Source organism: Aythya marila (assembly GCF_965140915.1).
Source record: "Aythya marila genome assembly, chromosome: 19".
Classification (NCBI taxonomy): Eukaryota; Metazoa; Chordata; class Aves; order Anseriformes; family Anatidae; genus Aythya; species Aythya marila.
Genome location: NC_139060.1, coordinates 11,531,582 through 11,548,255, shown reverse-complemented (window position 1 = coordinate 11,548,255; position 16,674 = coordinate 11,531,582). Strand labels below are relative to the sequence as shown.

The 16,674-nt window shown below is 47.4% G+C and overlaps 1 protein-coding gene across 1 annotated transcript in view; it reads right to left on the bottom strand.

Annotated features, from left to right (window-relative positions):
• Window positions 1–14,679, bottom strand: part of LMX1B (LIM homeobox transcription factor 1 beta) — a 106,270-nt gene extending 91,591 nt beyond the window's left edge. The window contains exons 1-2 of the mRNA XM_082775334.1: window positions 14,204–14,679; window positions 13,638–13,824 (exon numbers count right to left, since the gene is read on the bottom strand). Of these exons, the coding sequence (XP_082631460.1) occupies window positions 13,638–13,824; window positions 14,204–14,342 (326 nt within the window). The 5' untranslated portion in view covers window positions 14,343–14,679. The remainder of the gene's footprint in view (window positions 1–13,637; window positions 13,825–14,203) is intronic.
• Between the last annotated feature and the right edge of the window lie 1,995 nt (window positions 14,680–16,674).

The window sequence follows — 16,674 nt, the reverse complement described above, 5'->3', positions numbered from 1 at the left end:
CTGTTAGAGCTCTTGTCATTGAATGTATCCGCTACACACTCAGACAACCCCTGCCAAAATATGAGTTGAATTTTTAAGTTAAAAAAAAAAAAAAAGCCACAAACAGGCTTCAGTTATACTAGACAACCAGTATTCATGGAACATGTATGAAAGAAAGACAGCTAGCTTGCCTTGGGCTTGTTCTACATCCTTTCTGTAACACAAGCATCAGCTTATTGATCTCAGCCACTGTGCAGTCCCATTGCCTGCCCCAGCTGAGGAGCGTGGCCCCTATGGGCCGTGGACCACCCTGCTCTGACTGCAGCCAATAGGCAGGTGGCAGGGCACCAAGTGCAGCCCATCACTCAGCCCTCCCATCTCCTTGAGCAGGAGTGGCGGCTGGATGGGAAGGAAGCTGTGCTGGGCAAGGCTCCTCTCCCTTTAATTGCCCTGGAATCGCTGGGGATTCTCCCACATAAAATTAATGCAGGCGCCATCAAGGCTAATTTATTCCACACCCACAAAGCCATGCTGGGGAACTGGCCCAGGCACGGGCAGGGAGGCTGAGGCAGCGTGGCTCTGAGGGCCAAGCTAACAGGAGCTGCTTACCCTGCCAGCACTGGCTGCTCCGCTCAGATGGGATGTGCCCCCCAGCTCGGAGACCCCCGCAAGCAGCTGGACATGCGTCACCTCCCCCAGAGCTGGGCACGTGGCAAGCTGCAGCTGTGAGACAAACCCCACGTCCTCCATGCACAGCCCTCCCACCGTGGTTCCCACCAGGCAGTGACAACCAGGAGTAACCACGGTGCAGCAGCTGCAGCACCATACTTGTGTCCCTCCACGAACAATGTGGCTGCTGGCAGCAACACCTTCTGCTCCTATGGGCTGGCTCGCTTGTGTGTTACAGCTCCAACCACAAAGCCAGGCAGGTTGAAACCCATGATGCCAAGAAGTGATAGCATTGCTGCAACATCTCACATTCCATTTATTCCCTCAAATATTTTTACTGCATTTGTAATTTTGTAATGCTTCATATATTGCTCTTAATAAGAACCTGTATTTTGTACTACAAGTACCCCCATCGTTGTGTCCCATCTGTAAGAAACCATAGCATCGCTTGTCTTTGTACAAGTACAAACCAGAGCGCACACAGGTCATTGTCATACCTGGTGCAGGGATCAGTGCCAATGCAAACGCCAACATAAACTGCACGCGGATACCACACCAGTACTGTCGCCCCTTCGCGATTATTGTAAGGTGAAATGTGTGCACAGCATCCTCGCAGCTCGGGAAAATCGGGGGAAAAGACGCAACGAAGTACGCAGTTGTTCTCGGCAGCGCGTGTAAAGGGGAGCGAGCCAGCATCCAGGCTCTGCGAAGCCTCCGCGCGCCCGGCGCGCAGCGCGCTGGGTCCTCGGGCGAGCGGCGTCGCCGCCGGGCGCGGCGGCAGCGGGAGCGCGGGACCGCTCCCTTCGCGGCCGGGGGAGCACCGCGCCCCGGCGGGGGCGGCGGCTGGGGCCGGCGGTGCCTCCGGCCCGGCGCCGGCCCCGGCCCTCCACCCCGCACCCCGCGGCCGGGCCCCGCAGCGCGCTCGGGCCCCGCGGAGCCCGCGCTCCGCAGCCGCCGCAGCCGGGGCGCGGCGCCCGGCGCTCCCCGCGCCCGCCCCGCCGGGGCCGCCGCTCGGCTCGGGGCTGCCTCCGAGCCGCGGGACGAGGCCCGGCGCCCGCCGAGGATGGGGGCGCGCGGAGAGGCGAGCCCGAGCCCCGCGGCCCTCCCGCGGCCGCCGACGGCGGGACAGCCGCCCGCAGCACCGGCGGCCCTCGGCAGGGCGCGACGGCGGCCGGGGCGGCCTGCTGCCTCCTCGCGTGCTGCCGGGCGCAGCCGCCGGGCAGCACGCCCCCGGTGCCCGCTGCCCAGCGCGGCGGGGCCCGCACCCCCCGCCGCAGGGCTGGCGGCAGCAGAGGTCCTGCAGCCCCTGCCCCGCTCCCTCCCCAGCTGCGAACGCAAGTTCTACTTGCGGCCCGCCTGGGGGCTTGCTCCGTACGGCGTTGATTCGCTGACCTTCGCCGAGTCTTCCTTGACCACCTACTGTTAGTACTTGGTGTTTAAAGCACCAAAACCTAAAAGCGAGAAAAAGCCATTTAAAAACACGGAAAGGCATGTATTCTCCCGCGTCTGCGTCTCTGTGATTGTTTGCATGTAACAAAAAACATATTAACGTGTCATAAAGTTACTATCAATAGAATCACTTCGGATTTTTTTCTTCTACAGTTGCAAGAGAGCTACGTGTGGGATGCAAAACTCATTCACTGGGACTTGGGACAGTCTGGCTCTGCACAGGGGCAGGTTTTGCTGTTTCTGTCTCTATATCTTCTTCCTTTATGACTCTGGAGTCTAATCATTAATAATCAGAAGCTGACTGAAGCACTAGAATTATTACATTTCCATTTCCCCAGTGCACATAAGCACAGAGAAGACAAGCAGCTTGTGAAGGACAACAGAGCCACCAGCGTTGTGAAGAATAGGAGCTTGTCATTGTCAAGCCATTTAGTGAAGGAAAAGGATGGATTTCTAAAGCCTTACTGCTGGTATGAGCATTTGTGTAGGGCCCCATCACACTTTCTTCATCAGCTCTAGCACGAGGGGAAGCTGACCCACGGGGTCATGCTCCATGTGCAAAACCTTTGTCGTCTCCAGATGAAGCCCATGCCAAGATCCAACTGCGAGGACAACTCACAATGTCAAACAAGGTTCTTGGGGCAGCTTTGGCCTGTGAAGAGCCCCATTCCTAAAAACTGAAGTGAACAGCTCCACCAAGCTCTCTCTGGATACTTGCTGTCAGGTAGACTGGACTTACATGATACTGCAAGCCACTGCCTGCCAAGGAAGTTGGCTCCTTAAGCAGCTATTACTTAAGGAGCCCTGTGAGGGAGGATTTGCCAGCTCAGGCCCTTGTGGGGGCCAATGACCTGGCAGCATCAGCAGCCTCATGCAGGGAGCACTTCATGTGCCAGTGACAGCTGCATCAGGAATGCACTGCTGACCTCAGCGAGAGCCACAGCCTGCTACATGCTCCGGCAGCATGAGGACTGTTCTCCAAAAGTGCAACAGATAGGTACTGAATCAAGCCTGCCTGTACAAACCTTCATAGAGAGGAAATTCAGTTGGCAAGCCATGATTATTAATATCCAGGTCAGAGGGGAGGAAGGATCATTTTTATTTCACGGAGAGTCAGAAACACAAACATCCCAATGACCATGCAGACACCTCTGAACAGACAGCATGTGTGACCGCATCCCAAATGCACAGTGTGCACTAACTTGTGTGCCCACACGGCTCCCGCTCCCCTGCCGCAGCCTGGAGGAGCCAAGCTGGGGTCTTTTGATCTATATGCAGTTCATGAGCAGCTCAAGCACAGCTCCAGCACCCTGAATACATCATTTGACTGACAGGGAGGATGAACTAGGTAGCCTACATCCCCAGCTGCTGGAAGAAATAAATCAGGCGAAAACAAGGCTGTGTGCCCAGCCAGCTCCAGGCTGTGCTGCAGCAGCAGGACCATGGGTATCTGGAGGCATCACTCACTCCTCCCAGCTCAATGTCCTCCCACAGCTCCCCGCAGCATCTGCAATCATCCCTTTTGTGGCTCCTGATCAGGTTAAAAGCTCACTACAAGGTTCACAGAGACAGGAAGGTTGTCCTGCTCCTGGCCAAGATCTACCACAGTTCTGAGGGCACAGCACTGCTAAAATATATAAATGAAGAGCTGTTGCAGTAGAGGTTGCTTAACACTGATCATTAACTACAAAGAAATGTCTGCAGAAAATCCTGAATATTTATGGGTAGTGCTAGAGCTACCAGACTACCACATAAAGCTGTACCCTACTGCACCAAAGCTTCTACCAACTGGAGGCAGTTGCCTATTCTGTGGTCATTTCAGTGTTTTGTTTTGCATTTTTTTGTGTGTTTTGTGACTCACTTAGTTTCCTGGTTTCCTACCGTGCTTTATTCTGATTTACTAATAAGCCTGTTTTGTACAATACAGAATTAAATACTTGTCTCATTTCACATGCATTACCAAAAGAAACCTCAGCAAACACCCTCCTTCCCATGAAACTGGATTAAAGTTGTGACATAAGACAGAAAATAAGGAATCAGAGAAGCTGTTTCCAGTGGGAAGTTAAAGGAGTAGGCTCTATCAGGTGATAGAAAAATGCTAGCTGTAGGCAAGCTGATTATGTCGAAGGATAGGATCACACAGGTTGAAAACAACTGTTCTGTGGAATGGATGTTAATGACAATTGTAACCTTTCTCACTAATGGGTTTTGGCACATATCACACGGCAGCCTAAGGGTCTAGTCCTGCAGAGCTCCTGGTGACCCAAGCGCTGGTTGTGGAAGTCAGCGATGCCCAGAGCTCTGCTGAGCCTGACCTCTGAAGAACAAACACTATTCGCAGTCACATGTGTCACATGCACATTCTGTAAGAAACATGTTTTCTAATATACAAGGACTGCATTAGTGCTAAATTTCGAAGAGAAACTACTGCAAGAAGTAGCAATGTTTGAGTCAGTCTGATGGAACAATGAGTAATCACTGGTTGTAATAAATGCTTTAGGAGATTATTAATATTTTTTTTTCTGCAAATTCAAATTTGCTTGCTTCCTATGATGATGATGATGATGATGATGATAATAATAGTAAGAAATGTGAAAAATAGCATTGGTGTAGATGATTATGTAAAGGCCTCTATTCTTTTTTTTAGTTCTGTTTTTTGTGTTTGTAATCAGTGAATGCTGATTCAGGTTACACTAAGGAACAAACACATGAAAACAAACTTCCTAAACAGCTACCAGGAGGATTTGGTCCTCAGCATGTGCACATAAATTCTATTAGCTCTTACTGGGAGAGTGCATGTGCATGCTTGTACATTATAAATAATATACTGATTGCAGTAAAATCAAGAGCCAAATTCTATCCTTTGATGAGCAAGGATGGCTCTCATTGAAGTCAATAGGAATTGCATGTTCACAAGTTTATGTCAACATTTGCAAAGGAAAATTTTTTTGCATATTAAATTAAATACTTAGTATGTTTTGGAAACAAAGCAAATGACCTCCATGACAAGTGTCTTCTGTAAATGTGTTGGCTTGTTACAGAAACACCGGAGTATAAACCTTTATAAAGTTCCTAAGAAATATGTTATTCCTTGTCTATGGTGATATTAAAGGGCATTTAATCAAACTGTGCTGTATCAGTTCTGCTGTATCTATAATAAAGATCACTGTAAATTTTCAAAACCAACAAAATAACAAACTGGAATTAATCATATTAACAATTCCTTTACTGTAATACAATCTTGCAAATGTCTCCTTGTTCAGTTGCCCACGGCAAATAGTTTTTGAAAGGAGAGTAAAATTCCCTCTGTTCAGTCTGAGCATCGCGATAAGAAACATGCAGGTAGGTTTTAGCTGGGCTGGTAGATTTCCATCTCAGTCTTGAAAAGTTGTAACAGATCCTGAGTTCCTCTGGTAATACTAATCTGAACACTTTATCGTCTAAAGACAGTGTATACTTGATGTTGCATACAAGATACTTTAAAGGGTTAGCTCCTATATAATCTCCATTAAAACGGCATAATTTGCCACACATGGTGCTTTCTACTTATAAGGTGCATTCAATATCCAATAAAGGGCAATGGCAACACATAGTCTATGTATGTGTTGTTTGTATAAAAGGAGACAATATTTGTTATTGGTAATTTGTTTGGTAAGAATCAGAGCCTATTTTGCAGTTTTGACAACTGACTGCTCACTTCCAGGGAACAGAAATCCCCATCTGCTCCTCACATCACTTTAGCATAATAATTTGCCTTACTTTTTATAAAACCCGCTGATGCCAGTGGCTGAATCTGATCTCTGTGACTGCTTTAGTCAGAGCAATTGGACAAGTTTGTCAACATATGTTCAAAGCAATTGCAGGCATACCAAAAGGTAAAACAAAAGCAAGACAAAATTTCATCTGAGGAGTATCAGTCTAGCCAAAGCAAGTTCAGGAACTTAAAGAAAATGCAAGCGTAGTAATAATAATAATAATAATAATAATAATAATAATAATAATAATAATAATAATAATAATAATAATAATAATAATAATAATAATAATAATAAAATCTGCCTCAATTTTATCATTTTATTTTGAATTTAAAGAAGCATCTAGAAATGGTGAATACTTTTGCTGAACATGGCAAGCAAGACTCACATATTTGGATCTATTTTAGCATGCATGTTATAAACTCCAAAGAACATTATATTTAAAACCAAAGGTCAGCTTGTTCTACCTGATTTTTTTTTTCATTTTTTTCTTTCATGCTCTATATTCTTGAATTCAGAAGTCTAACTTTACTTTCAGGATTTATTTTACATTAGATATGAATTTGTTCATGTGATTTTTTTTTTTTTTTTACTTAGTTACTAGTGGTAGTGTCTCTATCCCTAAACATTACCAGTGCTGTTAAAGTTCTCCGCAAAATAATCTTATCTCCCTGTTACATGTTTACAGTGTCTTAATTCAGAAAACACTTCTGTTTTGTAAAATAAATAAATAAATAAATCTAACATTTTTTATTAAGCTAAAATCTGTTTTAAGTAACAGCGTTAGATACAGCATACCACAATTACGTAGGTCTGCAAGGTGTATATTGAATAATCTTTCCCTGCTCACTTGATATATTTATCCAATTCAGTTAAAGAAAGGAAATTTGTGTTCTTAATTGCACTCATCTAAATCCATGGTAACTCCTCTAATTTCAGAATTTGGCTGCCAGTGGCTCAGCTGTCAAGGTTCACATGGCACTGTTACATACATCTAACCTTATTCTTTGTTTCAGAACTAATGTGGAGTTTTGATATTTTGTAATGAACAAGACACTGTCATTTCATTATGAGTCAATCTTTGCTTCCTGAGTAATGCAATCATCCACAAATCATGCCAAAAAAAAATCTTTCCACCACACTAAACCATCCAAGAGTAATATACGGCTTGTTTACCTTTACTGGAGATTACTGTACAATTCACTTCACAGTTTTATTTATTTACTTGCTTGCTTTCTTACCTTACTTGAGCAATAACGTGACTTATCATACAAGAAAAAATAATGCAGACAAAAAGAAGGCTTTATCCCTGCTTTTTTGTTTGTTTGTTTGTTTTTGTTGTTTGTTTGTTTGGTTGTTTTTTTTTTTTTTTCCTGCAAGTATGTCTTTTGACCTGAAACACCCTTTTTAAAAAATACTGTAACATTCTTTTCCATTTTGCTGGGGTTTAAAATTCAGTATTTTTGTGAATCTGAACATTATGCAATTTGTGAAATCTTGAAATATTACTATTATATTTACACACCACATTCTTCCAAAACTGACACAAAAACCAACAGCCCAAAAAGTATTGTGTAAACCAAACATAAAATGTACTCCGGCTCTTCAGCCTAACAATGATAAGAAAAATGAAGTATTTTACTAATCCTCTCTTCCCCCTCAAGTTACCCCACTGAGCATAAGTATTTTACTAATCCTGTCTTCCCCCCAAAATTACCCCACTGAGCATGTCAGCAGAAGTCTATGAGCTTCTTTGTGTATGGGTACTGGGGTGGGAGGTGTGTGTGTGTATGTCTCTGCGCCTAACTGCGTGTACACACTCAATTCACAATGCAGGACAGCAAGCATGTTTGTTTTTAAGTATGTATTTCATTATACCCACTGAAGGCCCCATCCTCTTTTCTTGTGCACTCTAATCTCCCACTGACTTGTACTGTGCGTATGTAGGGAACTCAGGCTCATGACTAATAATTTACTTTATCTGCTGCATTCTTCATTCCAGTAGAAGGAGATATTAAACAAAATGAAATCAATTCTTGTTTCAAGAACAGTAGGGAAGAAAAACAGATTTAGTATATATTTGAGTTTTGTGGATTTTGTCTGGAATGAAAAATAAAACTAACAGATACATTATGAAAAAATACTTTTTTTTTTCCCTGAAAATTTCTTCCCAACTATCTGATTAATTTAAGCAGGCTCTAACTGTTATTAAATATGCCCCAACTTTTAAAGATCACAAGAGCAGTAAGTGCTTTAAGACATATCGTGCTTTATAGGCTGCTCCACAACAGAGGCAAGGAAGATATACATTTAGAAGTGAAATACACTAATAACGTAATTGATCTAAGAAAATACATTATAATCCAGACATTTCATCATGATATATTACTAATAGTTGAAAAGGTGTAATGTATGCCTTTGAACTAGCTTAAAATGTTAGGCCAACAAATAATAGATGTGATTTCTTAGCAGAATACAAAATACTCCTGTTTATTATATATTTTAGTGAAGAAATTTTCACAGTGTGTATCACGTTTATTATTTCTTCTAAGGATGGAAGTTAGATATTATAAATTATCCTCTTATTAATCTAATTGCATATTGCCTATGTTGCAAAAAGTTCTTCCCTATCATTTTCTACCATGGATAAGTACAATTTATATATAACTGTTGTAATTATTTTGTCCAGTAAGTTTACCATGATTGTTGAAGGAAACCAAAATATATCCCCAAATTCTTAAAACATATTCCACTCCATATCTCTGCTACTATTTATTCAGCCTAACTTCTAACCAAACTCCGTTCTCTTTGCTGGCTCTGTTGGTCCAGTGCCATTTCAAAACTTGTGCAGTTATCTCCTCTGCAACCTCTTCTACGTGCTGCAAGGAGATGAATTCCTGCTGACACAGGGGGGACTTGAGGGGGTTCTGCCCAATCTCTGGCTATTCTGCTGATGTTATCTGCAGAAATAAGTTACATTTCTGTAACACTCCTGCTTTTGGAATTGTTTTGAGGTGCTAGTAAAGCCTGATCTTACAAAGACATTTTAATTGGGCTGATACGTCTGATAATGCAGGAACATTTGGTTTTTCAGAAAAAAAAAAGCCAGAGTATTTCAGACACTTTTAAAAGCATTTTTAGTGGATGACATAACTTTAATCATTACTCTATGTCCTGGGTATGTGCTTGTGCTACTCTTCATTGCTAAGTTTCAATCAGTTTTATGCTATTTCCTAATGACACATTCACAAGGACTAGAGACAGTCTAATACAAGACGAAAATGGAGTGGACTGGGACACCACTGCTCTGCAAAATTTTACCGAATTCAGATGATGAACAATTGTACTGATGAACATAACAATAAATCTGGTGTTCCTCAGTTTAAAAAATATGTAAAACTGAAAACAAATAAAATCTTCCTGTTAGTAAATAGTATTACCCATTCTGCGTGTAGCAGAATCTGAGAGCTCAAGTCACCTCTTGTACCACGAATTCTGCCTACATTCCACAGCCTGCTCTCATGACAGAAATGCTCACTCTCTCTCTCTGGAAGAAAAATAACATTCATGAAAATTAGAGACATTTACTAATAGGAAGCTTTTATATTTTGAATATAAAATGCAAAAGAACTGGGAAACATAAGTCTCAGTATTACACTCGTGATAGAATTTCCAGAATCTAGAGAGATTAACATTTACACACAGCAAAGAAGTTCCACAGCATTTTGTTTCCTTTCTGTTAGGTACATGCTGCTCCATGCTGATTTTACATAAAAAGTAAGTAGAGTCACAGCCAAGAAAGGACTGAAAGATGAAGAACAGTATCAATATGTACCAGAAATACATGGAAAGTACTTTTATTAATAGCATCCAACAATGACGCTAAAACAATGCCTGACACATCTTGAAGAATCTAACAAAAATCTAAATATTTCTCTTTCTTACCCTGGGCAAAAATTAAAATGCATAGATGAAAAATTATGAAATATGAATTGTGATTGTTACTCTATTCCTTGAATAAATGGCCCCCTCCACAGCCTTTATTTTCAATGCTAGAAAAATATGGAACTTTCTAGAAATTGTATTTATTACTTACATACGTAAAAATGTAATCTGAAGTAATTATTATTCATATAATTTATATTTTTAAATATCATCAATAACTAGAGAAAATCATTATGTAACACTCAGTAGTGAGACAAAAACAAAGCAGAAAAGCATAATCACACACACCAAAAAAAAAAAAAAAGAAATGAAAATGAAAAAGATATGTAATATTTCTAATTACTAATGCCTTGTAGCATGAAGCAGTGTTATGAGAGATACAATAAATAAATTAATTTAAGCAAATAACCTGAAAGTAACTACTGCCAAACACCTATTTTTGAGAAACATTCACTCTGAAGGCTTCACTTTATCAGAAAGAAAACTTCTTTTTTAGAAAAAAAAGTGCGTGTGAGGTTCCAAATGTGCAACAATACTGCAATTTGGCAAAGCTCTCATTAAAATCAAAGAGATTCTGTTTGATGCAGGCTTGCAAAAGTCAGCTTTCCTGGTGCCATTGTACTTCTCTGTATTTTTCCTTAAAAGCCTTGCAATCAAATGTACAGTGACCCTCAAAATATTACATCTCAGCAAAATAAATACTTCACGTAAAATCAAAAGATCAGTATGTACTCATGAAAAAAAAAAAAAAAAAAAAAGTTGAATTGCATTCTGTAAGAGGAGTGTAAAATTCATGCATAGCGTAGAGGCTGGTCCCACAATAAACCAATGATATTTTTGTAATAAATTACATTTATCAGGCACCTCTGACTACTTCAAACCATGCTTGGACCACTAATCCACCTCCCCCAGGATTTATTCTAACATTCCAAGCATAGGGGTAGCTTCAAATAGCCAGCATTTTTATTAGGGAAAAAAAAATGTTTTTACCCTCCCCCCCTAATGTGAAATGCCCTCATCCAAGGATGGGCAGTAATCATTCCTGACCCAGTGAAAGGTTTAAGGTCTGATATCTGACCCATCAGAAGCTTGCTTTCATTAGAAAGACGAGACATCAGTTTTCCAAAGATATACACACAGCACTTGATTATAGTCCTGGGAGTTCTGGAGAAATCTGACCTTTAAATTACATTACTACATACAGAAAAATCTATTTAAAGCTAATTTCAGTAACTAAGATATTTAAGTAATCTCTATTCTCCCTCTTATTTTATTTTCTAGAGATCTGTAAATAGGATTCAGGATAACAGAAAGCACCTGATTTTACTGATATTGTCTTCTTCTGTACTGGTACTGTTTCACCTCTGCACTCCAAAGCACATTTGCCTAGCACATAGGTGTTATACATCATGGTACGCTACAGTCTTGGATGACGGTTGTACTAGCATGCTGGAGATGACTTGCACGATTTGCTCCTGGCTTCACTCCTTCCTCCACACTCTTACCGATAAAACTCATCATCTGCATCGTACAGCCCGTGAAAATAGTTTTCATGTCTTTATAGATATTTCTATACTTTAGCTATCATAAAAGAATGTTTCTCTAAGCCTAAAACATTACAGACAGGGAAAGCATGCAAACAGTTTCAGCATAGTTTCATGTTTGCTCTTTTGGGCTAATAAAATTTCAGAGAAAACAAATTTTGATTTACCATGTCTCCCCTCCCCTTTCCATGAGCAACTTCTGCTGTCAGTCCTTAGGGGCACACACAGCAGGCTATCATGTAATGTCACACTAGGTGCTGGGATTCAACAAAGGCTAACATGTTGATATCTTTTTATTGCTCGTCAGCCTGGTTACCCCATTTCCCCCTATACAATGGGACACTTTTGATAATATGGAAATTTCTGAACCAGTTACATTTCTATTTTCAGTCAGTAACATTTTTTTTTTTTTTTTTTTTTTTTTTTTACAAAGCAGTACTCTATTATCTTGCTTTTTAACTCACAAAATAATGTCCTTTATTTTACAGAAACTAAAGATAGGACCAAAGTGGTACATTTGTTTATAATAAACATAAATAATTACATTGCCAAATAATGCTTTTCTAGGTAGCCTAAATGCTATTTTAAATTCTTTCTTAATTAACAAAAATATCAAAGGTAATACTACCTACACTGGCAAAACTTTTTCATCGACCTACCACTCTAGCTAGTCGGCTGTATCTCATTTTGTGTAGAAGTAAAAGACAAAGTATGTGAAGGTTCTTCCCAAATACAAGCAAGAGAAAATACAAATATCATTAAAATCTCAGTCCCCACAAGGGCAGGACTGCAGCAAACTAGCTGAGGCAAACTCTGGTCTACTTTCATGTGAAGTACCCAGGACTGTGGAAGATTCTTTAATAGCTTGCTGGTAAGGGCTGCAGTATGAAATAACACGTTTTGTTGTAATTCCTAAACAGGGGGACATTTATCTAGGCCATTTATACAAGAGTTATAACCTTAACAATATTTATACTCAGCATGTCATGTTAGCATTTACTACCAGTTTCCATGGAGATGGATTTTCATGCTGTAGCTATGAAATGCACATTGTTGCCACTAAGCCACTTCAGGCCTTTCTGGAAGCCTGCTGAATGCCTGACAAAAGTTGATGCAAACCAATAGTTGTTGTTCTTTGTTTGTTGCCAGACTTCTAGCAGAGCCATATTATGTCCTAGTGATTGAAGTGCCCATGTTCGCCCCCCTCCCGGCACAAAAAGGATCCTCAATTTCGGTGACAAGCATGAAGTGGGCTTCTGCAGGAGAGGACAAACGCCACGCAGGGCCGGAGCTCTGTCTCCGCACAAGGACACGGCGCGGCGGGGGGCCGCTTTCCCGACAAAGCCTGACATTTGGGGGATAAAGTGTAAATAAAATAAAGCGCGGCGAGCGCCCGGCCGCGGGAGGAAAGAGTCAGCGCCGCGCTCGCTCTGCCGTGGAGGCTCGGCCGGCGCCAGACCCTGCGGCCAGGACCCGCGGGCACGGCCGCCCGCGTGCCCTCCGCGCCCCGACAGCGGCTCGGCAGCCGGCGACGGGCGCCCCGCGCCCGGTCCCGCCCCGACGGGTGCGCCCCGACGGCCCCGACGAGCCCCGCGCGGGGACCCCGGCGCTCACCGCCCGCTCGGGGCGCCGCGCCGCCGGGCTCCCTGCGCGGCGCCGGGCGCGGCCGGCACTAACCGCGGGCCGGCCGCCGGGGCTGGCCCCGCGCAGCTCCGGGGCGCCGGCGAGACGGGGCTCGACCCCGGGCGGACGGGCCCTGCGGTGCCTCCGCAGCCCAGGTGGCGACAGCTCCGGCGGGCCGGGCCGGGCCGCGCCGCGCCGAGCCGAGCCGCCGCCGCCCCCCTCCGACGGCACCGCAGGACCCCGGACCGCAACGGGTCCAAGCGCTGCGAAGCCCGCGGCGGGCAGCTCCCCCTTCGGAAGGACATTTTGGCTCAACGCTCGTTGAGCGCCGCTCGCTGCAACGTTAATTTCCAGGCGGCCGCTCCGCCTCGGCGCCAGGGTCCCCGCTAGCCGGGGCCGCCACCCACAGCAGCCCCGGGCCCGCGGCACGGGCGCTGCCCCCCGTCCCTGAGGGGCTCTGGGCGTTCGCACGGTCGCGGTGGGAAGCTGCCAAAGGCGGCCCGCTCAGAAACACGCTCCGAGTCTCGCAGCGTGCCTCCGAGGCGGGCCGGGCCACGCTGCCAGGGCTTCGGTCGCCGCCGGCGGGCACCGCGGGGCAGAGCCGGGCCCTGCCAAGCCGGGCCGGGCCGAGCTGAGCCGGGCCAGGCCGGCGGGACGCACGGAGTGTTCTTACTGTTGGTAGTCCTGTTTGCAGTAGAGCTTTCGGTCCCGGAAGTAGCAGCTGGTGGTGAGGGCTTGCTGACACACCGCGCACTGCAAACACTCTTCGTGCCAGGAGGACTCGTTCACCCTCATCAGAAACCGATCCGAGATGGGCCTCTGGCAGCCTTCGCACACGGCCTGGTGCTGGCAGTCTGACCCTGGGAACGGCAAAGAGCAGCGTGAAGCGGCGGGACGGGCCCGCGCCTCCCCGGCCCCGCGCCGCTCTCCCACCCGGCCCCGGCCCCGGTCCCGGCCCCGACCCCGGCCCCGCCGCGGCGCCCGGAATCGGGCAGCGGCGGGCAGCGCAGTTCGGCCGGCCTCGGACGTCGGCAGGGGCAAGCGAGGCCGTCTCCAGGTCTGCGCCCCACAAGTGTCAGTTAGAGAGTTCCGCGCCCGCCTGCAGCCCGGGGCGAGGCTGCTCAGCCCGCAGCCAGCCGGGCTCGGGCTCCGTCAGAACGCAGCCCCGGGCACCGAGCGGAGCCAGGGGAGCAGCAGGGTTTGCTTTTTGGCATAGCCGAGAAACGAGCAGCAACTCACCCAGTAACACTCCTAACGTGGCCGGACCCGAGCGCAGAGGGTGATCTTCCATTTTAATACCGTCCAGCATCTTTGAGCAGTCCGACTGGCCCCGCGTAAAGCACCTTTCCAAGGACTCGGGACCTGTTGCAATATCCATGGGGCAGGCGGCGGCGCTGCCCGGCGCTCCGGGGCGGCTGGGGGAGACGGGCTGCCGGGCGGCGGGGCCGGCTCAGCCCCGCGTCTGGCCGAGCTCTGGGACACTCTGTTGCTGGGAGGAGGGAGTCGCTTTTATTTTTATCTGGGAGACATGAGGAGCGTTTCCTGCCTGAACTTCCAGAGACGGGGGGCAGAGGAAGGAGCCGGCGCCGCTGCCCATGGGGGCAGCCCGTGCTACACAGGCGCGCACATGCTCCGCACACGGCGCAGGGCAGCCCGCGTTGTCACCTGCTCGCCGGGAGCGCCGGAGCCCCACGCCCTCCGCGGAGGGCCCTCCCGGGGCCGGGGCCGGGGCCGGGCGGAGCGGCGCGGCGGGGCCGGGCGGGGCGGCGGGGCTTCCCCGGCGCTCCGCAGCCCATGTGCCATGCGGCGTCCCGAGGAGCCGCGCCGTTTAGAGAAGGGGCCGCGGCGGAGGAACACACCCCCCGGCGCCTCACCCCTCCTCAAACTTGCTGACATTTGAACTCCATTGGTGCGCGCCGTATCGCTGCGCCGCGGTGATCCGTCTCCTCGACGTCAAATAGTGCCCTGGCCCCGGCGGGCCCCCGCAGCCCCCGAAGCGCGGCGGCGCCCGAGGCGCGGGGCGGGCGGCCTCCGCGCACCCCCGGGGCGGCTCGGGGCGGCCGCGGGGCGCGCAGGCAGCGCGCGGGGCCGGGGCGCGCCGCCGGGGGCCCGGGCCTGGGGCCGGGGCCGGGACCGGGACTCGGGCGAGCGGCCGGGAGAAGAGAGCGCGGCCGCCGAGAAGCGGCCCCGAGCGGCGCCCCGAGCCCCCGCCGGGCTCCGCTCCGGCCAGGCGGCGGCCGACAGCCGGCAGCTCGGCCCGACGGCAGCTCCTGGCTCCTGCCCCGGGGTACGTAGCTGCGCCCCCGGCCCCGCGGCGCGGGCGGCCCGCCGGCCAGGGGCTCGGGCAGGTGGCGGCGGGGCCCGGGCGGCCGCGGGCAGCCCTCGGGCGAGAGCCGCCGGGTGGCGGGGCCGCGCCTTTGTCCCCGCCGGCACCTGGCGAGGACGGGGCAGGGGCGCGGGGCCGCGCCGTTAACACCCGTCGCTGCCGGCCGGCTCCGCTACAGCGTGGGGCTGGGGCCCTGCGCCCCGGCTGCCCGCGGAGTGGCCCGGTGGCCGGCGCGGCGCGGGGCCGGGTGGCCGCCGCAGGGCTACCGGGCGGCGCCCCGCGGGGCTCGGCATGCGGGCGCGGAGGGCCCGGCCCGGCCCGGCCCGAGGGAGCGCCCGGTGACTCCGCTCCTTTCCGCAGGGCCGTCGCCCGGACCGAGGGCGGCGGGACCGTCCCGCGGCGGTGCCCGGGAACGCTCAGCGCGCACGGGAGCGCTGTGCCCGCACGTACTGTGTAAATACCGTTTAACGCGACTGGTTGCAGAGAGCTTTGGATGTGCTGTACTGTTTCGTTCTCTTAAATGCAAAAGTATTTGAACGCGTATATGCTCTGTTTATATATATAATTGCATATTTGCACGCAATATGCATGTGCAAATAATAATAAATTAAAAAAAAAAAGCATATTTTAATTTACTGCGCTCTTCTATTCTTTTTTGTTCAGAAAGAGACATATAAGAAAATCGATACCCACCGATCTCTGTATGCTAGAGAGAGAATTCCTGAAATACCGTGTTTGGGGCTTTCCTTTCGTTTTTGCTTTTCTGCTGATACCGTTAAAATTTTAAATCTAAAGAAATAAAAGTCTGGAAAGGATTCAGTTCCAGGTTTCTTAATGTGACCCGTGATATGCTGTGACCCTGCTGAAGGAAGACAGTTTATTTTGTAATGCTCCCAAAATATTGATATTTAATAAGCAGGACAAGTGTTAACTTGAATTACTTAATACTATTTTTTTTTTCTGGGTCTTAAGGCAAAGCCTTCTTTCTCTTCGTACAGAAACATCTCTGAATGAAATTCATGATTATGTTTTAGTCAAATATTTTGGAAAGGGTTATAAGTAGTAGAGCTTATTTGATTTTTGTTCGGGACAATACAAATCTGAAAACCTTTGTAGCTAATACCGAAAAAATAATATATGATTATTTAATTCTGAGATCAAGATAAAAGCTGCTTAGATTTCAGAGTTCAATCAGCAGAGAAAAAAAGCTTCTCGTTTACATTAATTTTTTATGTTCCCTTCCTATTTTCGTGTAAGTATTCAGTTTTCTCCATCACACAACGGCTATGTTAAACTGTGTTCGACAATTGCGAGGAAAATGGGAGTCCCTCTGTCCTCTCCGCAATAGTTTTTGTAACTTCAAATTTAAAAAAAAAAAAAAAAA